The sequence below is a fragment of the Orcinus orca genome, chromosome 3 (genome assembly GCF_937001465.1).
Source record: "Orcinus orca chromosome 3, mOrcOrc1.1, whole genome shotgun sequence".
Lineage (NCBI taxonomy): Eukaryota > Metazoa > Chordata > Mammalia > Artiodactyla > Delphinidae > Orcinus > Orcinus orca.
This window is the reverse complement of record NC_064561.1, coordinates 112,914,781-112,933,154: the sequence shown is the minus strand read 5'-3', so window position 1 is coordinate 112,933,154 and position 18,374 is coordinate 112,914,781. Positions and strand designations below refer to the sequence as shown.

The 18,374-nt window shown below is 36.2% G+C and overlaps 1 protein-coding gene across 1 annotated transcript in view; it reads left to right on the top strand.

The window, feature by feature from the left end:
- ADGRV1 (adhesion G protein-coupled receptor V1) overlaps positions 1-18,374 on the top strand; it is a 524,493-nt gene that overhangs the window by 44,716 nt on the left and 461,403 nt on the right. The window contains exons 20-21 of the mRNA XM_004263660.2: positions 1,719-2,092; positions 17,682-17,858. Coding sequence (XP_004263708.1) covers positions 1,719-2,092; positions 17,682-17,858 — 551 coding nt within the window. The remainder of the gene's footprint in view (positions 1-1,718; positions 2,093-17,681; positions 17,859-18,374) is intronic.

The window sequence follows — 18,374 nt, the reverse complement described above, 5'->3', positions numbered from 1 at the left end:
GAGCAGAGCTTATATGGTTATATCTTAACAGAATATTTTCCTTCTGAACCTCCTGCATTAAATATGATTGTATTTTTTCTTTCCTAGTAGGAAAAAAGATGGGCAAAAGAATAACATACACACACTACTGATTTCAGCCTGTAGAACCATGCTTACAACAATCTGTGGCATTAAATTATTAATTTTTTTTTTTTTTTGCGGTTTGCGGGCCTCTCACTGCCGTGGCCTCTCCCGTTGCGGAGCACGGGCTCAGGACACGCAGGCTCAGCGGCCATGGCTCACAGGCCTAGCCGCTCCGCGGCATGTGGGATCTTCCTGGATCGGGGCACGAACCCGTGTCCCCTGCATCGGCAGGCAGACTCTTAACCACTGTGCCACCAGGGAAGCCCAAATTATTAATCTTTTGATTGTGTGAATATATACATATGTCTGTTAACATTGATGTTAACATCAATTTTTTTGACATGATGTTAACCACCATGATGACATGGTGGTAGAATGGGAAAGATTGGGGAAAGTAAGAGCTGGTGTTTCTTCATGTAGCTTACTGCAAGGAACTTATATTGTCTATGTAATTTGTAACTTATAAATAAAATTGAAAAGGTATATATATATATATTTAGGTTATTAATGAAATATAGGATACTTTATGTATATTATAAAATATACAATAGTGTATATAGGTGTACAGGTAGATGAATTTTAAAAAATTTTAAATTCATCAGTTTCAGCACTCCATGTAACCAGCCCCCAGATCAAGAAACAGTGTTCCAAAAGCCCTCTTTGGCTCTTCTCTAGAGCCATGACTCATCACCATGCCCAACTACGATTGCCATTTCTAAGAGCATAAGATTAGTTTTAAATGTTTTTAAAATTTGAGCAGTGCGTACGCTTGAGTGTCTGGGGTTTGTTCAGTATTGTGTGTGAAGTTCATCTATCTGTATTTTTGTCTATTGTAGATATTTCACTCTCATTACTATATAGTCAGTCCAGAACCTCTGGAGAAGGCATGGAGGCAATCCTAAATCACTGCCGAACTCTCATCTTACATAAATATCTTAGTTGAGTTATTGGAGAGGCAATAAAATAAGAATTGGTGAATTCCTAAAAAGGGTTATTATTGATGCATAGTAAAGAGTTGAGCTGCATATAGTTACTGTCATGAAAAAGTCCTTAAAACTCATATAATGTTGTTCCTGGGAAGGAATATTTCTTTTTCTACATATATTGCATTAGTTGTTTGGATTAAAAGTTATTTTTGGTCCACAAAAACTCCTTTTGCTGAATTCTCACAACTTCATTTAACTCAAGGTGAATTTCTAACAGATCAAAAATTGAAGTTCTCAAAGAATAGTAATACTAAATTTTTAAAATTGTGACTGAATTGAATCATTCCATTCTTAGATGTGCAAGGAAATTTTTAGATTTCCCAGAAGAAATGTCTATCCAAATATATACATATACCTACGTATACATACACACCTACGCATGTACAACATATCCTTTGGTACAAAATATCTTAAATCCCAGCGATTACTTTACTGATTGATTTTTCATTATAATAGATAGCCTTTATTTAATTGTGTTCTAGTTATGTGAAAGCTTTACTTACCTAATAAGACTTTTTAATAAAATAGCTTCACTTTCTGAATCACACTTGTAATTTAGGACAGGATAATTGTGGTTATTGTAGCATTTAAACCTATTTCTAATTTCAGGTCCAGGAACACTGAGAATTGGGGCAGGAGTGAATGGCAATGACAGATTTACAGGTCTGATGCAGGATGTGAGGGCCTATGAGCAGAAATTGACCCTTGAAGAAATTTACGAACTTCATGCCATGCCAGCAAAGAGTGATTTACACCCTGTTTCTGGATATCTGGAATTCAGACAGGGAGAAACTAACAAATCATTCATTATTTCTGCAAGAGATGACAATGAAGAGGAAGGAGAAGAATTATTCATTCTTAAACTAGTCTCTGTATGTGGAGGAGCTCACATTTCTGAAGAGAATACTACAGCAAGATTGATAATACAAAAAAGTGACAATGCCAATGGCTTGTTTGGTTTCACAGGAGCCTGTATACCAGAGGTAAGTAGTGAGTCTGGTGAATTTCAGAGTTAGTTCGTGGATTTGTTCGGGAGTGGGCTTTCTTTCATTTGGTAAGATTGCCTGAGTATTGACGCTAGGCCCAGAAGTATGCTATAGCCAGCGGTGCAAATGTAAATTATAAGGTCTTTTCTCTTATAAGTTCACAGTTTGAATCAGAAGCTTAATAAGCTGAGAGAAGTAGTAATAAGTTAGCAAATGAAACTTTAGCAGTTATCTTTAAAGTTAATGCATTTCACAGAATGCATAATTGTACTCCACATGTAATTTACGTTTTGACTACTATGTAAGTAAATGAAATAATATATATTGAAAGCTTCTATGAATAATTGTAATTGAGACTTTATTAAAATATGATTTTTTGAGGATTTTTTCCCCACATATGAAACGTTCTTAAGTAGTTACAGTGTTCTTCCATGTTGGATGTAAATGCCTTTCTTATCACCCATCTTGGCCAGCTTAATTCATTAGGCAGTTTTACTGCCCTTATCAGTCCTTTCCAAGCTTTCAAGAATTCGTAATCATCTTGGTTTCCTGTTCAGTAATGTGAGATCTTATGAAACCGCTTCACAGGTGTTCTGTGTGAAGCAACAGCTCAGTGTCCATGAAAGGATGCCAACGAACAAGAGAGGCTTTCCTTTTGCAAGTTGATTCTTGTAGGTTTAGAGGGGTGCATATGTAAATTGAAGCAATTAAGAAAAACATGAATGGGTAGAGCTTGAAAAAAATATCTAGGTCATAGGGCTCATTGTATCAATAGCTCAAATTGGGGTGCCTGGCTCTCTGGAGTGTTTTATTGCCCCTCTTATTCTTTGGTTTGGTGACAATCGTAAGAGATCTTCAGTAAGTGTTCTTTTTCTATACCAGAAATAGAATATCCTAGACAGGGAGGACAAATGTCATACAAATCTATGACTTAAAAGAGAAATATGTTTATCTATAATGATAATACTTTTAGATACTTAGTTGTCAAAGAACTTTACTTGTTTGTTTGTTTGTTTTTTTTTTTTGCGGTATGTGGGCCTCTCACTATTGTGGCCTCTGCCGTTGCGGAGCACAGGCTCCGGACACGCAGGCTCATCGGCCATGGCTCACAGGCCCAGCCGCTCCGCGGCATGTGGGATCTTCCCAGACCGGGGCACGAACCCGTGTCCCCTGCATCGGCAGGCGGACTCTCAACCACTGCGCCACCAGGGAAGCCCTACATGTTAGTTTTTTATGCACCTTTCTGACAATTCATAATGTAGCTGCAACAAATATTAATTATTACCTTCTCCACTTTGTAGGGTTAGAAATGGCAGCTTAGAGACCTGAGAAAATAACTAATCCTAGTTGAATTAAATGAGATAGGATCAAATACCTGATTCAAAGTATCACAATTACTAGTATTTAATAAATACTAATTTTCTCCCCCTGCCTTCTTTTGTTTCTAAGATACAGTGGGAAGAACTGGAATTTGAACTTATGTCTTGTGAATTCTAACCTGTTGTCTTTCCCCCATGTATGTTTGATATCATTATCTCTATTTTTAAAAAGACGAAGTGACTTCCATCAGATTGTGAGAACCATTCTGTGCCATCTAAAATCAGCTTCCCTTCATATCACTTCATGACCTGGCACCTGCCTATGGCTCTGACTTCTTGTGTAATTCTCCTCTTTGGTCAGTATGTTTCAGTCAGACTTTCCTTGTTTCAGTTCCAATCTCAGGGCATCAGCACTTCCTAGCCTTTCAATCTGGAACACTCTTATTCCACATCCTCAGAATTAGTCATTCAAGTCTCAGCTCCAAAGACATCTACTCAGTAAAGACTTTTTAATTTAAAGTAATCCTCCCACTTCTCCTAACTGGCCACTCTCCATCCCTTCACCTAGTTTTACTTTTTTTTTGTAGCATTGATCACACGCTTCAATTCTGTATGTTATTAATAAGCCTGCTTATATACTGCCTATCCCTTTCTACCACAAAGGTGAAAGAGTTTTATTATTGTTCATTATTGTATCTCTAGGACCTAGCATGGCACATAGTAGGTACTCAATAAATCTTTGTTGAACTTGTGAATGTATTTTAATATCAAGACATGAAAAGGCTCATAGTTCAAATAACAAACACAGCCAGATTCAGCTAAGCTGCATAAACAGCCAAACTGAAAAAACAAAACAATACATAAGTTTTTAAAACCTGCCTAAAATGAGTAGTTTTTGAGTGTTTCTCTGACTTTCTGGGACATTATAGTAAGTCTTCAGTGCTAGCTTATCTCACAATTTCCATTGATAGATTGTGTTGGTGTTGGTTTAGTTCCACCTAGGTATTCCACCTTTGTTCCCAGATATTTCAGAATTTGAACAGGGCCAGTCAACCTTTGACTGCAGAAGAGAACTTCCTTATAGGAGCCACAGCATCTATAGTTGTATAACTGCCGGAAAGAAAAAGAAAACTTGACTGGTTATTCTCTAATCCCACCTGAGAGAGAAATAGAATACATCTATGCTGGAAAGAGTAAAGTTTAGATGGTTAATATAGGGAAAGTGTTGTGTCTAAAAGATCAGATATTGGAATTTGATTGTCAGGAAGATGACAGAATTTTCATTCTTGAAAGTCTTAAGAATTGAAGTATAAAACTCGTACTTTCATCTTGGTGTGATATGAAGACAGGAGTGATATGAAATATTTTTGTCGTGACGACCGTCATCAATATTTACTGATTGCTTACTAAAGTCATTCTCAAAGTGTAGCGCAAGGACCCCTAGGGGTTCCTGAGATCTTTCAGGAGTTCTACAAAAGTCAAACCTAATTTTATAAAATGCTATGATCTCTTTTTCATTTTATTGACATTTGCACTGCAAAAGCAACGGTTGCCGAAACTGCTAGCTGCTAGTGCCTTTGTATGAATCAAGGCAGTGGCACAAAACTGTACCAGTTGTCATTGTTTTATTTATCACCACACACCTGTAGTTTAAAAGGTGAATATTTCACTTGAGTATCTTTGATGAAACAATACAAAACATTAATTTGATAAAATTTCTACCCTTGAATACCCACCTTTTTAACATTCCGTATTGTGAAATGAGAAGCACAAATAAAGCACTTCTGCTACATTAACAAAACATGATAGTTGTGAAGAAAAGCGTTTGTGCAGATACTGAGTTGTGAGCTGAACTGGCTGCTCTTTTCGTGGAACACCATTTTTACTTGAAAAATGACCAACAAAATTTGGTTATTCAGACTTGGGTATCTGGCAGGCATTTTCATGGAAATGAATGAAGTGAGTCAGTGACTACCTGGAAAACAACTGATAGTATTTGTTGCCAGTGATAAAAATTTGAGCTTTCAAACAAAAATTAGTGTTGTTGGGACATTTTACCTGCCAAAGTGAACTTGATAGTTTCCCAATACTTAAAGACTTTTCAGGTAAGATTGATAGTGATATTAGCAAGTGTGATTTACTTATTTTGTATAATGAAATACATCAATATTTGGAAGATCTGTATAACTCAGTGAACCAATATTCTCCAAATAATCCACGTGTATTGTTACAAAATCATGCATGGGTAAAGACTGATTTAAAGTGCAAGGTAGACCAATGGATTTTAATGTCTTAGAGTATGATTCCACCTTGCAACTAAACTACCACTTGTCAAATTTTGGTATAATATTGAGGAAGAATACCTGCAGCTCTCTGAAAACACTATTGTAATCCTCTTCCTTTTCCAGTTATATATCTATGTAATGCTGGATAGTCTTCATATACTTCAACCAAAATAACAAATAGCAACAGACAAATTGATTACAAATGGAGATATGAGAATCTAGCTGTCTTCTATTAAGCTAGACTTTGAAGAGAATTGCAAAAATGTAAAAACAATGCCCCCATCATTATTTTTTTGTTTTAGAGAATATAGTTAGTTTTCATAAAATACGTTGCTTATGTTAACATGAGTTTATTATTGCTATTTAAAATGAGTTAGTATATCAATATTTATTGTTTTTTCAATTTTCATTCATAAAATGGTAAATATCAGCAGATTTCACCAACATAAGCAAGAAACTCCTTGGGGTTCTCAGTCATTTTTATGAGAGCTCAGGAGTCCTGAAACTAAAATATTTGAGAACTGGTGGTTTATACCTGGAATTATCTTGAGTTTAAATTTTATGGTTATTTGCTTCATTTTCAGAAATAAAAACCACTGTCACTTCCATAGATTCTTCTGCATTGTGATGTTTCAGTGACATTGAAAAGTTAACTTTTTTCTTATTCCTCCAAAAATGCTGAAGCCGATAGAGATCGTTTAAAGACTTCTCTCTGAATTATGTTATGCTTTTACATTTTTCATAGATTCATATGACATAAAGTAATATTAAGGTTAAAATGAAAGCATAATAAGATCTTAAACAAATAATGAAAATATGTGGAATATGACATAGTCTACTTGTTGGCATATTGAAAGAGATGAGATTATTTTGTGATTTGTTTCCTCCTAAACAGGTACACCGTGTCCTGGCAAATAGCAGGTGCTTAATAAATTTAATTGAAAGAATGAACAAATGTAGTTTAGAGCCCTGGTGGGATATGCCAAATAATTCTTTGGATTCCTAGTGGGCTCTGTATTGAACAGATGGCTGATTTTTGTTGGACGTATTGCCTAGTAGTCATATTATCATGTTGCCTTCCTGTGTTTTGTTATTCTTCGTACTTAACAATGTTATTTTCTCTCCACCTTCTTTTCGCACTGTTTTTTTAATGTCCTGCAGTCTTGTATACCACATAATTATAGAGTTGCTTTTCCTAATGATTCATAGAATTTGCTAGTCTTACTTTACTTTTACAACTACTATTTGGATTATGTTTTATATTTATAAACTCAAGGCTTAAGAATCAATTTAGAGATATTTTGAGAGGATCTTTGTAAAAACGAGAATATTATTTAACTTGGACTATGTTTGTTTTTATGTGCCTGCCCTATGTTATGTGAATAGATTCCTTTAGATATAAGTGATATTGATATAATCTGATATCCCAGATCATCAGCCAAGCATGAAACAAAATAAAAAATTAATTGGATGTGTAATTGTTTAGCTTTAATCTTCTATCTCAATAGAGAAAGCCAAATTCATGTGGAATAATATATTATTTTTTCTAGGAAAATGTATTTCAAAAACTCTTCTCATTGTTAACCTTTATAATTACTTTTCTGATGGTCTGAAGATGTGTCAAGTTCCTGACTCAAAAGAGAAAACAGTAGCAGCTGCTATTGTTTCTTGTGAAAAACTGAGTGATGATGGTTCTGATGATTATTACTTGATGTTATGCCCCTTCATATATACTGGCCTGTACTTTTGCTTGATTTATTATTCTAAAGTCAATTAGATGGGGGCTTCCCTGGTGGCACAGTGGTTAAGAATCTGCCTGCCGATACAGGAGACACGGGTTTGAGCCCTGGTCTGGGAAGATCCCACATGCCGCAGAGCAACGAAGCCCATGCGCACAACCACTTAGCCTACACTCTAGAGCCCGCGAGCCACAACTACTGAAGCCCACGGGCCTAGAGCCCATGCTCCGCAAAAAGAGAAGCCACCGCAGTGAGAAGCCCGCACACCACAACAAAGAGTAGCTCCGGCTCGCCACAACTAGAGAAAGCCTGAGCACAGCAACGAAGACCCAACGCAGACAAAAATAAATAAATAAATACATAAGTAAAGTCAATTAGGTGAATTTCTTTTAATTTTTTTTTTTTTTGTGGTATGCGGGCCTTTCACTGTTCTGGCCTCTCCCGTTGCGGAGCACAGGCTCTGGATGCGCAGGCTCAGCAGCCATGGCTCACGGGCCTAGCCACTCCGCAGCATGTGGGATCTTCCTGGACCGGGGCACGAACCCATGTCCCCTGCATTGGTAGGTGGATTCTCAACCACTGCACCACCAGGGAAGCCCTCTTTTAAATTTTTTGATCAGTCTTTTTAAATATAGAGCAGTTAAACCGTTCCCATTTTTTTCTTTTCTTTTTTGACATTTTTAGGTTTTTTTTGAATTTTATTTTAGTTTTTTATACAGCAGGTTTTTGTTAGTCATCCATTTTATACACATCATTGTATACATGTCAATCCCAATCTCCCAATTCATCACACCACCACCCCTACCGCCCACTGCTTTACCCCCTTGGTGTCCATACGTTTGTTCCCTACATCTGTGTCTCCATTCCTGCCCTGCAAACCGGTTCATCTGTACCAGTTTTCTACGTTCCACATATATGCATTAATATACAATATTTGTTTTTCTCATTCTGACTTACTTCACTCTGCATGACAGTCTCTAGATTCATCCACGTCTCTACAAATGACCCAATTTCGTTCCTTTTTATGGCTGAGTAATATTCCATTGTATATATTTACCACATCTTCTTTATCCATTCGTCTGTCGATGGGCATTTAGGTTGCTTCCATCACCTGGCTATTGTAAATAGTGCTGCAATGAGCATTGGAGTGCATGTGTCTTTTTTAATTATGGTTTTCTCTGGGTATATGCCCAGTAGTGAGATTGCTGGGTCATATGGTAATTCTATTTTTAGTTTTTTAAGGAATCTCCATACTGTTCTCCACAGTGGCTGTATCAATTTACATTACCACCAACAGTGCAAGAGGGTTCCCTTTTCTCCACAGCCTCTCCAGCATTTGTTGTTTATAGATTTTCTGATAATGCCCATTCTAACTGGTGTGAGGTGATACCTTATTGTAGTTTTGATTTGCATTGCTCTAATAATTAGTGATGTTGAGCAACTTTTCATGTGCTTCTTGGCCATCTGTATGTCTTCTTTGGAGAGATGTCTATTTAGGTCTTCTGCCTATTTTTTGATTGGGTTGTTTCTTTAATATTGAGCTGCATGAGCTGTTTATATATTTTGGAGATTAATCCTTTGTCTGTTTATTGGTTTGCAAATATTTTCTCCCATTTTGAGTGTTGTCTTTTCGTCTTGTTTATGGTTTCCTTTGCTGTGCAAAAGCTTTTAAGTTTCATTAGGTCCCATTTGTTTATTTTTCTTTTTATTCCATTACTCTAGGAGGTGGATCAGAAAAGATCTTGCTGTGATTTATTTCGAACAGTGTTCTTCCTATGTTTTCCTCTGAGTGTTTTATAGTGTCCAGTCTTACATTAAGGTCTCTAATCCATTTTGAGTTTATTTTTGTGTATGGTGTAGGGAGTGTTCTAATTTCATACTTTTACATGTAGTTGTCCAGTTTTCCCAGCACCACTTATTGAAGAGACTGTCTTTTCTCCATTGTATATCCTTGCCTCCTTTGTCATAGATTAGTTGACCATAGGTGCGTGGGTTTATCTCTGGGCTTTCTATCTTGTTCTATTGATCCGTGTTTCTGTTTTTGTGTCAGTACCATATTGTCTTGATTAGGGTAGCTTTGTAGTATAGTCTGAAGTCAAGGCATCTGATTCCTCCAGCTCTGCTTTTTTCCCTCAAGACTGCTTTGGCTATTTGGGGTCTTTTGTGTCTCCATACAAATTTTAAGATTTTTGGTTCTACTTGTGTAAAAAATGCCATTGGTAATTTGGTAAGAATTGCATTGAATCTGTAGATTGCTTTGGGTACTATAGTCATTTTCACAATATTGATCCTTCCAATCCAAGAACATGGTATAGCTCTCCGTCTGTTGGTATCATCTTCAATTTCTTTCATCAGTGTCTTTTGTACATACAGGTCTTTTGTCTCCCTAGGTAGGTTTATTCCTAGGTATTTTATTCTTTTTGTTGCAATGGTAAATGGGAGTGTTTCCTTAATTTCTCTTTCAGATTTTTCATCATTAGTGTATAGGAATGCAACAGATTTCTGTGCATTAATTTTGTATCCTGCTACTTTACCAAATTCATTGATTAGCTCTAGTAGTTTTCTGGTGGCATCTTTAGGATTCTCTATGTATAGTATCATGTCATCTGCACATAGTGACAGTTTTACTTCTTCTCTTCCAATTTGTATTCCTTTTATTTCTTTTTCTTCTCTGATTGCCATGGCTAGGCCTTCCAACTCTATGCTGAATAATAGTGGTGAGAGTGGACATCCTTGTCTTGTTCCTGATCTTAGAGGAAATGCTTTCAGGTTTTCACCATTGAGATGATGTTTGCTGTGGGTTTGTCATATATGGCCTTTATTATGTTGAGGTAGGTTCTCTCTATGCCCACTTTCTGGAGAGTTTTTATCATGAGTGGGTGTTGAATTTTGTCAAAAGATTTTTCTGCATCTATTGAGATGATCATATGATTTTTCTTCTTCAGTTTGTTAATATGGTGTAGCACATTGATTGATTTGCATATATTGAAGAATCCTTGCATGCCTGGGATAAATCCCACTTGACCATGGTGTATGATCCTTTTAATGTGTTGTTGGATTCTGTTTGCTAGTATTTTGTTGAGGATTTTTGCATCTGTATTCATCAGTGGTATTGGCCTGTAATTTTCTTTTCTTTTAGTATCTTTGTCTGGTTTTGGTATCAGGGTGATGGTGGCGTCAGAGAATGAGTTTGGGAGTGTTCCTTCCTCTGCAATTTTTTGGAAGAGTTTGAGAAAGATGGGTGTTAGCTCTTCTCTGAATTTTTGATAGAATTCACCTGTGAAGCCATCTGGTCCTGGACTTTTGTTTGTTGGAAGATTTTTAATCACAGTTTCAATTTTATTACTTGTGACTGGTCTGTTCATATTTTCTATTTCTTCCTGCTTCAGTCTTGGAAGGTTATACCTTTCTAATAATTTGTCCATTTCTTCCAGGTTGTCCATTTTATTGGCATAGAGTTGCTTGTAGTAGTCTCTTAGGATGCTTTGTATTTCTGCAGTGTGTGTTGTAACTTCTCCTTTTTCGTTTCTAATTTTATTGATTTGAGTCCTCTCCCTCTTTTTCTTGATGAGTCTGGCTAATGGTTTATCAATTTTGTTTATCTTCTCAAAGAACCAGCTTTTAGTTTTATTGGTCTTTGCTATTGTTGTCTTTGTTTCTATTTCATTTATTTCTGCTCTTATCTTATTGATTTCTTTCCTTCTGCTAACTTTGGGTTTTGTTTGTTCTTCTTTCTCTAGTTCCTTTAGGTGTAAGATTAGATTATTTATTTGAGATTTTTCTTGTTTCTTGAGGTAGGCTTGTATAGCTATAAACTTACCTCTTAGATCTGCTTTTGCTGCATCCTATAGGTTTTGGATTGTCGTGTTTTCATTGTCGTTTGTCTCTAGGTATTTTTTGATTTCCTCTTTGATTTCTTCAGTGATCTCTTGGTTATTTAGTAAGTAGTGCTTAGCCTCCACGTGTTTGTGTTTTTTACATTTTTCCCCCTGTAATTCATTTTGAATCTCATAGTGTTGTGGTCAGAAAAGATGCTTGATATGATTTCAATTTTCTTAAATTTACTGAGGCTTGATTTGTGACCCAAGATGTGATCTATCCTGGAGAATGTTCCATGCACACTTGAGAAGAAAGTGTAATCTGCTGGTTTTGGATGGAATGTCCTATAAATATCAATTAAATCTGTCTGGTCTGTTGTGTCATTTAAAGCTTGTGTTTCCTTATTAATTTTCTGTTTGGATGATGTGTCCATTGGTGTAAGTGAGGTGTTAAAGTCCTCCACTATTATTGTATTACTGTTGATTTCCCCACTCTTATTGTATTACTTTTGATTTCTTTTTGAGCTGTTAGCAGTTGCCTTATGTATTGAGGTGCTCCTATTTGGGTGCAGATATATTTATAATTGTTATATCTTCTTCTTGGATTGATCCCTTCATCATTATGTAGTGTCCTTCCTTGCCTCTTGTTACATTCTTTATTTAAAGTTTATTTTATCTGGTATGAGTATTGCTACTTCAGCTTCCTTTTGATTCCATTTGCATGGAATGTCTTTTTCCATCACCGCACTTTCAGTCTGTATGTGTCCCTAGGTTTGAAGTGGGTGTCTTATAGACTGCATATATATGGGTCTTGTTTTTGTATCCAATCAGTGAGCCTGTGTTTTTTGGTGAGAGCATTTAATCCATTCACGTTTAAGGTAATTATCGATATGTATGTTCCTATGACCGTTTTGTTAATTGTTTTGGGTTCGTTTTTGTAGGTCCGTTTCTTCTCTTGTGTTTCACACTTAGAGAAGTTTCTTTAGCATTTGTTGTAGAGCTGGTTTGGTGGTGCTGAATTTTCTTAGTTTTTGCTTGTCTGTTAAGCTTTTGATTTCTCCATCGAATCTGAATGAGATTCTTGCTGGGTAGAGTAATCTTGGTTGTAGCCGCTGCAGTGAGAAGCCCGCACACTGCAACAGAGTAGCCCCGGCTCACCTCAACTAAAGAAAGCCTGCGCGCAGCAACGAAGACCCAACACAGCCAAAGATAGATAAATAAGTAAATAAATAAATAAAGTCAATTAGGTGAATATTTTAATAGTGGAAAAGATCTTTTAATTATTTATTCTCCATGTCTTAATCCCCTTCTTGTATTGCTAATTCCATCCTCTGGTCTGCTATTTCCCAAAGTGCTGTGTGTGGATGGCCTTGGTTGGAAATATCTAACGCATTTTCCTGGATACCATTCCTGAATCAAGATCCCATTTCTGAGTCAGAATCTCTATTGGGGGATGGGATGGGAGGCAAAAAGCTGAAATTTAAAAATCTTTTACAATGGAAAATATCATACGTACAGAATAATAGAAAAAGTAGAATAGTCACCCCAGTGACCCATCACCTAGCTTAAACATTTATTAGCCTTTTGCCAGTCTTGTTTCTTATTTTTTGGCTGAAATAATTTTTAAAGCAAATGTCATGCATTATGTCATTTCTCTGTAAATTCATAAGTATGCAAGGTGGATTTTTACCAAGCATCCTATGTCATTTTTTTTTAATGGATGCTTGGCTCTTGAAGCTTCTTCCCTTGTTAAAACTTTACAGAGTTTACTTTATTGTGTAAATTATTAATTCATTAAAATTTCTCTGCAATTTTGATATATACCACATGTCTGCACTTATTTGTATTGAATATGGATAGTCTTTTTTTCTCTTCTTTTTCAAACTGAAAATAGTAGGTGATAGATTTTAATGAAGGCTTTACTAAATGAAAGTGTGGTTAGATAACTTTTCCCCATGTGATTCCTGCAAGCAAAATGCTTAGTCCTGTACGCTGCATGGTAATGTCATTGACTTGGTAAAAAGCTATAAGAAAACATCACACTCCTTAGTGTGTCTTTGGATCTAATTAATCTATGTCTCTTGCTGAAAGGGAAAGGCTGAATACTCATATGTTGGGATTAATGATTTATTAATTTAACTCATTCAAAATAGTCATTCTGATTAAAATTTGGGGTGGGAAAAGGGAGCAAATATGTCCCCACTCTGATAGGAATCTAAATACATGGGAATTTGCTTTTTTTAAATATGCAAGCATTTAAGTTTCTTGATAAAATAAGGAAATGTTTTTATGTGGCATTTTTTGTTACTGTGTTTGTGTGTCTGTATTTTAAGGGGAAGAAATATAAGATTTGTTTAGCACTTACTGTTTTACTAGGTACCATGTAAAGCACTTATTTAACCTCCACCAAAATCCATGAGACATTGTGATCTTCATTTTAAGAAGAGATCACTGAGACAGAGGACTTTTGGTAAGTGGTGGAGTGAAACAGTCAAACAGGACTGTTTGACCTTAAAACCATGCTGTTTCCACCACACATGTGTTTGTATACCATTCAGCTATGATGAAAATGCTGATGTAAATGTCTAAGTGGAAATTAAATTAGTTGCTGTATTGAGCACCTGTGTCTTTGCTGCTTCCTCTTCTCTCCAGCCTCTTAGGGTTGGAGGGCCCCACCTTCAGAACAGTTAATTCTGCCGTAACATGATAGATGTGTTCCTAAAAATCACCACACTGTACCAAATTGCATAGTGAAAAACACAAGAACTTATGGGAAAGATGAGTTAGGCGAACGCTATCCAAAAATTTGGTCAGTGATATATAAAAAGAAAGGTAGGGACCTAATAAAAAATAGGTTTACACAATAAGTGTTTAATTCTTAAGTATGATAATACATATGGCATATACCTTGAAAAAACCTTAAGTTTGCTTGTAGAAGTGGGCATCAGAGGAATGTAGCTTGCGTGCTACTGTGAAGTGATGGAAGGAGGTTTATTCGAAATCAGAGGGAACATTGCCACATTCACTGCAGATAAATGTGGCTGGTGACACATGCGTTGAACTGAGGTAACTGATAGATGTTTGGAGTGTGTGTGTGTGTGTGTGTGTGTGTGTGTGTGTGTGTATTCCCATGTGGCTTGTTTCAGGTGGTACAGTTTTCTGTGTTCACCATGTTTCTTGTGGATGAAATTATACATAAACAAATGTGAAATATGTTCAAAGTGCTCCCTGATGTATCAGTTGCATTGGAACAGTTTCATTTCAAAACCAGTGTTACAGCAGAACTGATTGTACTTGGTCCTTTTCTATCTATACTTACTTCCCTCATTGCCTTATCCAGTCTTTAAATATAATTTATTGTAATGGCCTTAAAATATACCATTTGTATATGGCCTTAAAATACCAGGCCATATGTTAAATACCATAACATTTTTACAATGTTATGCCAATCTCTGCTCTACAGCAAAGTGACTCAGTTATACACATGTATACATTCTTTTTTAATATTATTTTCTATTATGGTTTACCCCAGGAGATTGGATATAGTTCCCTGTGCTATACTGTAGGACCTTGTTGTTTATCCATTCTAAATGTAGTAGTTTGCATCTACTAACCCAAACTCCCAGTCCATCCCTCTCCCTCCCCCTCTTCCCCTTGGCAACCACAAGTCTGATCTCTGTCTGTGAGTCTGTGTTTTGCAGATAGGTTCATTTGTGCTGTATTTTAGATCCCACATATAAGTGATATCATATGGTATTTGTCTTTCTCTTTCTGACTTACTTAATCCCTAGTTGCATCCACGTTGCTGCAGATGGCATTATTTTGTTCTTTTTATGACTGAGTAGTATTCTATTGTATATATGTACCACATCTTCCTTATCCATTCATCTCTCAATGGACACTTAGGTTGTTTCCATATCTTGGCTATTGTGAATAGTGCTGCAGTGAACATAGGGCTGCATGTATCTTTCTGAATTAGAGTTTTCTCTGGGTATATGCCCAGGAGTGGGATTGCTGGATCATGTGGTAATTCTATTTTTAGTTTTCTGAGGAACCTCCATACTGTTTTCCATAGTGGCTGCACCAACCTAATTCCCACTAATAGTTTGGGAGGGTTCCCTTTTCTCAACACCCTCTCCAGTACTTGTTATTTGTAGACTTTTTAATGATGGCCATTCTGACTGGTGTAAGGTGGTATGTCATTGTAGTTTTGATTTTCATTTCTCTAATAATTAGCAATGTTGAGCATCTTTTCATTGTGCCTACTGGCTATTTGTATGCCTTCTTTGGAGAAATGTCTGTAAAGGTCTTCTGCCCATTTTTTGATTGGGTTGTTTTTTTGTTGTTGAGTTACATGAGCTGTTTGGAAATACCAGTTTTTAAATTGAACTATAGTTGATTTAAAATGTTGTGTTAGTTTCACGTGTACAGCAAAGTGATTCAGTTATACACACACACACGCACATATATATGTGTATTCTTTTTCAGATTCTTTTCCATTACAGGTTATTACAAGATATTGAATATAGTTTCCTGTGCTATACAGTAAATCCTTGTTGTTTATTTTACATGTAGTGGTGTGTATCTGTTAAGCCCAAAGTCCTAATTTATCCTTCCCCCACTTTCCCCTTTGGTAACCATAAGTTTGTTTTCTGTGTCTGTGAGTCTGTTTCTGTTTTGTAAGTAAGCTTATTTGTATTATTTTTTAAATTCCACATATAAGTGATAGCAAATATTTGTTTTTCTCTGTCTGCCTTCACTTAGTATGATAATCTCTAGATCCATCCATATTGCTGCAAATGGCAATATTTCATTCTTCTTTATGGCTGAGTAATATTCCATTGTGTGTGTGTGTGTGTGTGTGTGTGTGTGTGTGTGTGTATTATATGACATCACCTGAAGCAGCTGGCCTAGTGCAGCAATGGGATTGCCTGTTAAAGACTCAGCCAAGGTGCCAGCTCAGGGACAACATCTTGAAGTGTTGGAGTTTTGTGCTCCAGGATCCAGCATGTGTGCCCAATGGCTGATATCTAATTCCTTGCCCCCAGTAATTAGATCACATGAGCTCAGGAAGCAAGAGGTAGAAGTGAGATTCTTAACTCCATCACCCCCAGTGACCCACTGTCAGAATTTGTGTTTCCTGTTCCCATGTTTTAAGTTCCACTGGATTAGAAGTTCTGGTTGGACCTGGAGATGGAACATTTCCATCAAGAGACAGACTGAAGGCTCTTTTGAACAACCATAGGGTCATTTTGGGCTTCTTAGGCTGGCAGACGAGTGGACAAAGGAGTTATATTGCTCCAGGGGTCCTTGATCTTGTGTACTATGAGGCAGTAGAGTTTCTGCTGCATTTTGGAATAGGAATGCTGATGCTCAGTGAAACTCGAAGGATTTACTGGAACAACTCCTGGTGCTTCCATGCTCATTGATAACTGTTTTGACTATTGCCTGTTTGCAGACAAATTTCAAATCTGTTCTTTCTAGCTCTGATGTTGGCACCAAAATAGCTCTATTTAATGCTGATCAGAGGTGCTTATGATTGATGTGAAAAGTTGAGAATGACACTATATATATTAAGATTTGTATTTTGAGCTCTATTTATTCAGTTTTAGTTCTTTTTTCTATGAATTTTATGTTAGATACTATAAAAATAGAATTGAGAGATGGAGAATTTAAGAATAGGAAGACCTATTCTAAAAGATATTCCAATTTCCTGCTCCATGTAATTTCTAAACATTATCTTAAATTATGTAAATAAAAATACTTTTCACATGAAAAATGCACACATGTATGTATACATATGTATATGTATATATGTCAGAAATAGCAAAAAGATATTAAGCATGATATCAGTGCCCTCCTTTACCTGACTGTTGTCTCCCCACCAGGAGTTTCTCTAGGCTGTCCCCGCTGGATAGTTTATAATAACCACCCTCAAAATGATTTCACCAAATCCACTCGATTACTTCTTGTGTCTGTGCCTAGAAAGTTCTCCCTGATGTCATGTTCCACTCTTTACACCCTACTTTTTGTGCTGAACTCATCATAAAATCATGAGTTTGTTTTCCTCTTTAGACTTACTCAGATAAAGGATTGTGCTTTTTTTTAAAAAAATCGTTTGTAACTGTAGCATCTAGCATAGTGGCTGACACACAAGAGGTTTCAATGAATGAATTACATTTGTAGTTAATTAATTATGATTGTTTCTGCTTTTATTTATCCCTTTAAAGGAATGAGTGGAAAAACCAATGATTGTAAATACTTTTTAGCAGTCAAAAATATATCCGGAGGAATGTAGAGGCCGCCTTAGAGAGGTAGAAAGTTATAGAATTAAGTTTATGGTAAAAGGATTTCAGGAAAGCCTTGTAATTTTATCACTGATTTGAATTGGTGTATACTTATAAAGAACTTATGTTCAATTTCAGATTGCAGAGGAGGGATCCACCATTTCATGTGTGGTGGAGCGAACCAGAGGAGCTCTGGATTACGTGCATGTTTTTTACACCATCTCACAGATCGAATCTGATGGTGTTAATTACCTTGTTGACGATTTTGCTAATGCCAGTGGAACTATCACATTCCTTCCTTGGCAGAGATCAGAGGTAAACTCTACCTTCTCTGTTTCTTTGAAAGCCTCCTGGAAAGCTTTTCCTGATCTGTTTGTTCTGTAATTTATTTGCAGCTTCCTGCTTTTTAAGCAATTTAGAATATTTAGGCAATTAGTTATATATCATGGCATAAAATATTTTTGTATTTATTTCCTGCAGTGAAAAATTAAGGATGTTAAGTAATGTCTGTTATATCTGTTCTTTAATCTCAATATAATAAAAATGGTATGGCTTGAAGATTTATCATTGTGGGTTTTTGGTTATTACTGATACAATGAGAAACTGCAGAATTCTTAATGGTACTCTTCCGGTCAGCCAAGAGGAATTCCTAAAACTGTAATGTTTTATTTTTAAATTTGGAAAAAATAGGTAATTTTTCTTTGTTTTGAAAGTACAAGAGATCACCAGTTTTATCAGAAGCTTTCCGTGAATCGTCTGATTTCTGAATAGATGCTCCAGAAATAAGTGACACTTATTGTAAGTGAAATTGAGATGAGACCTTCTCCTATA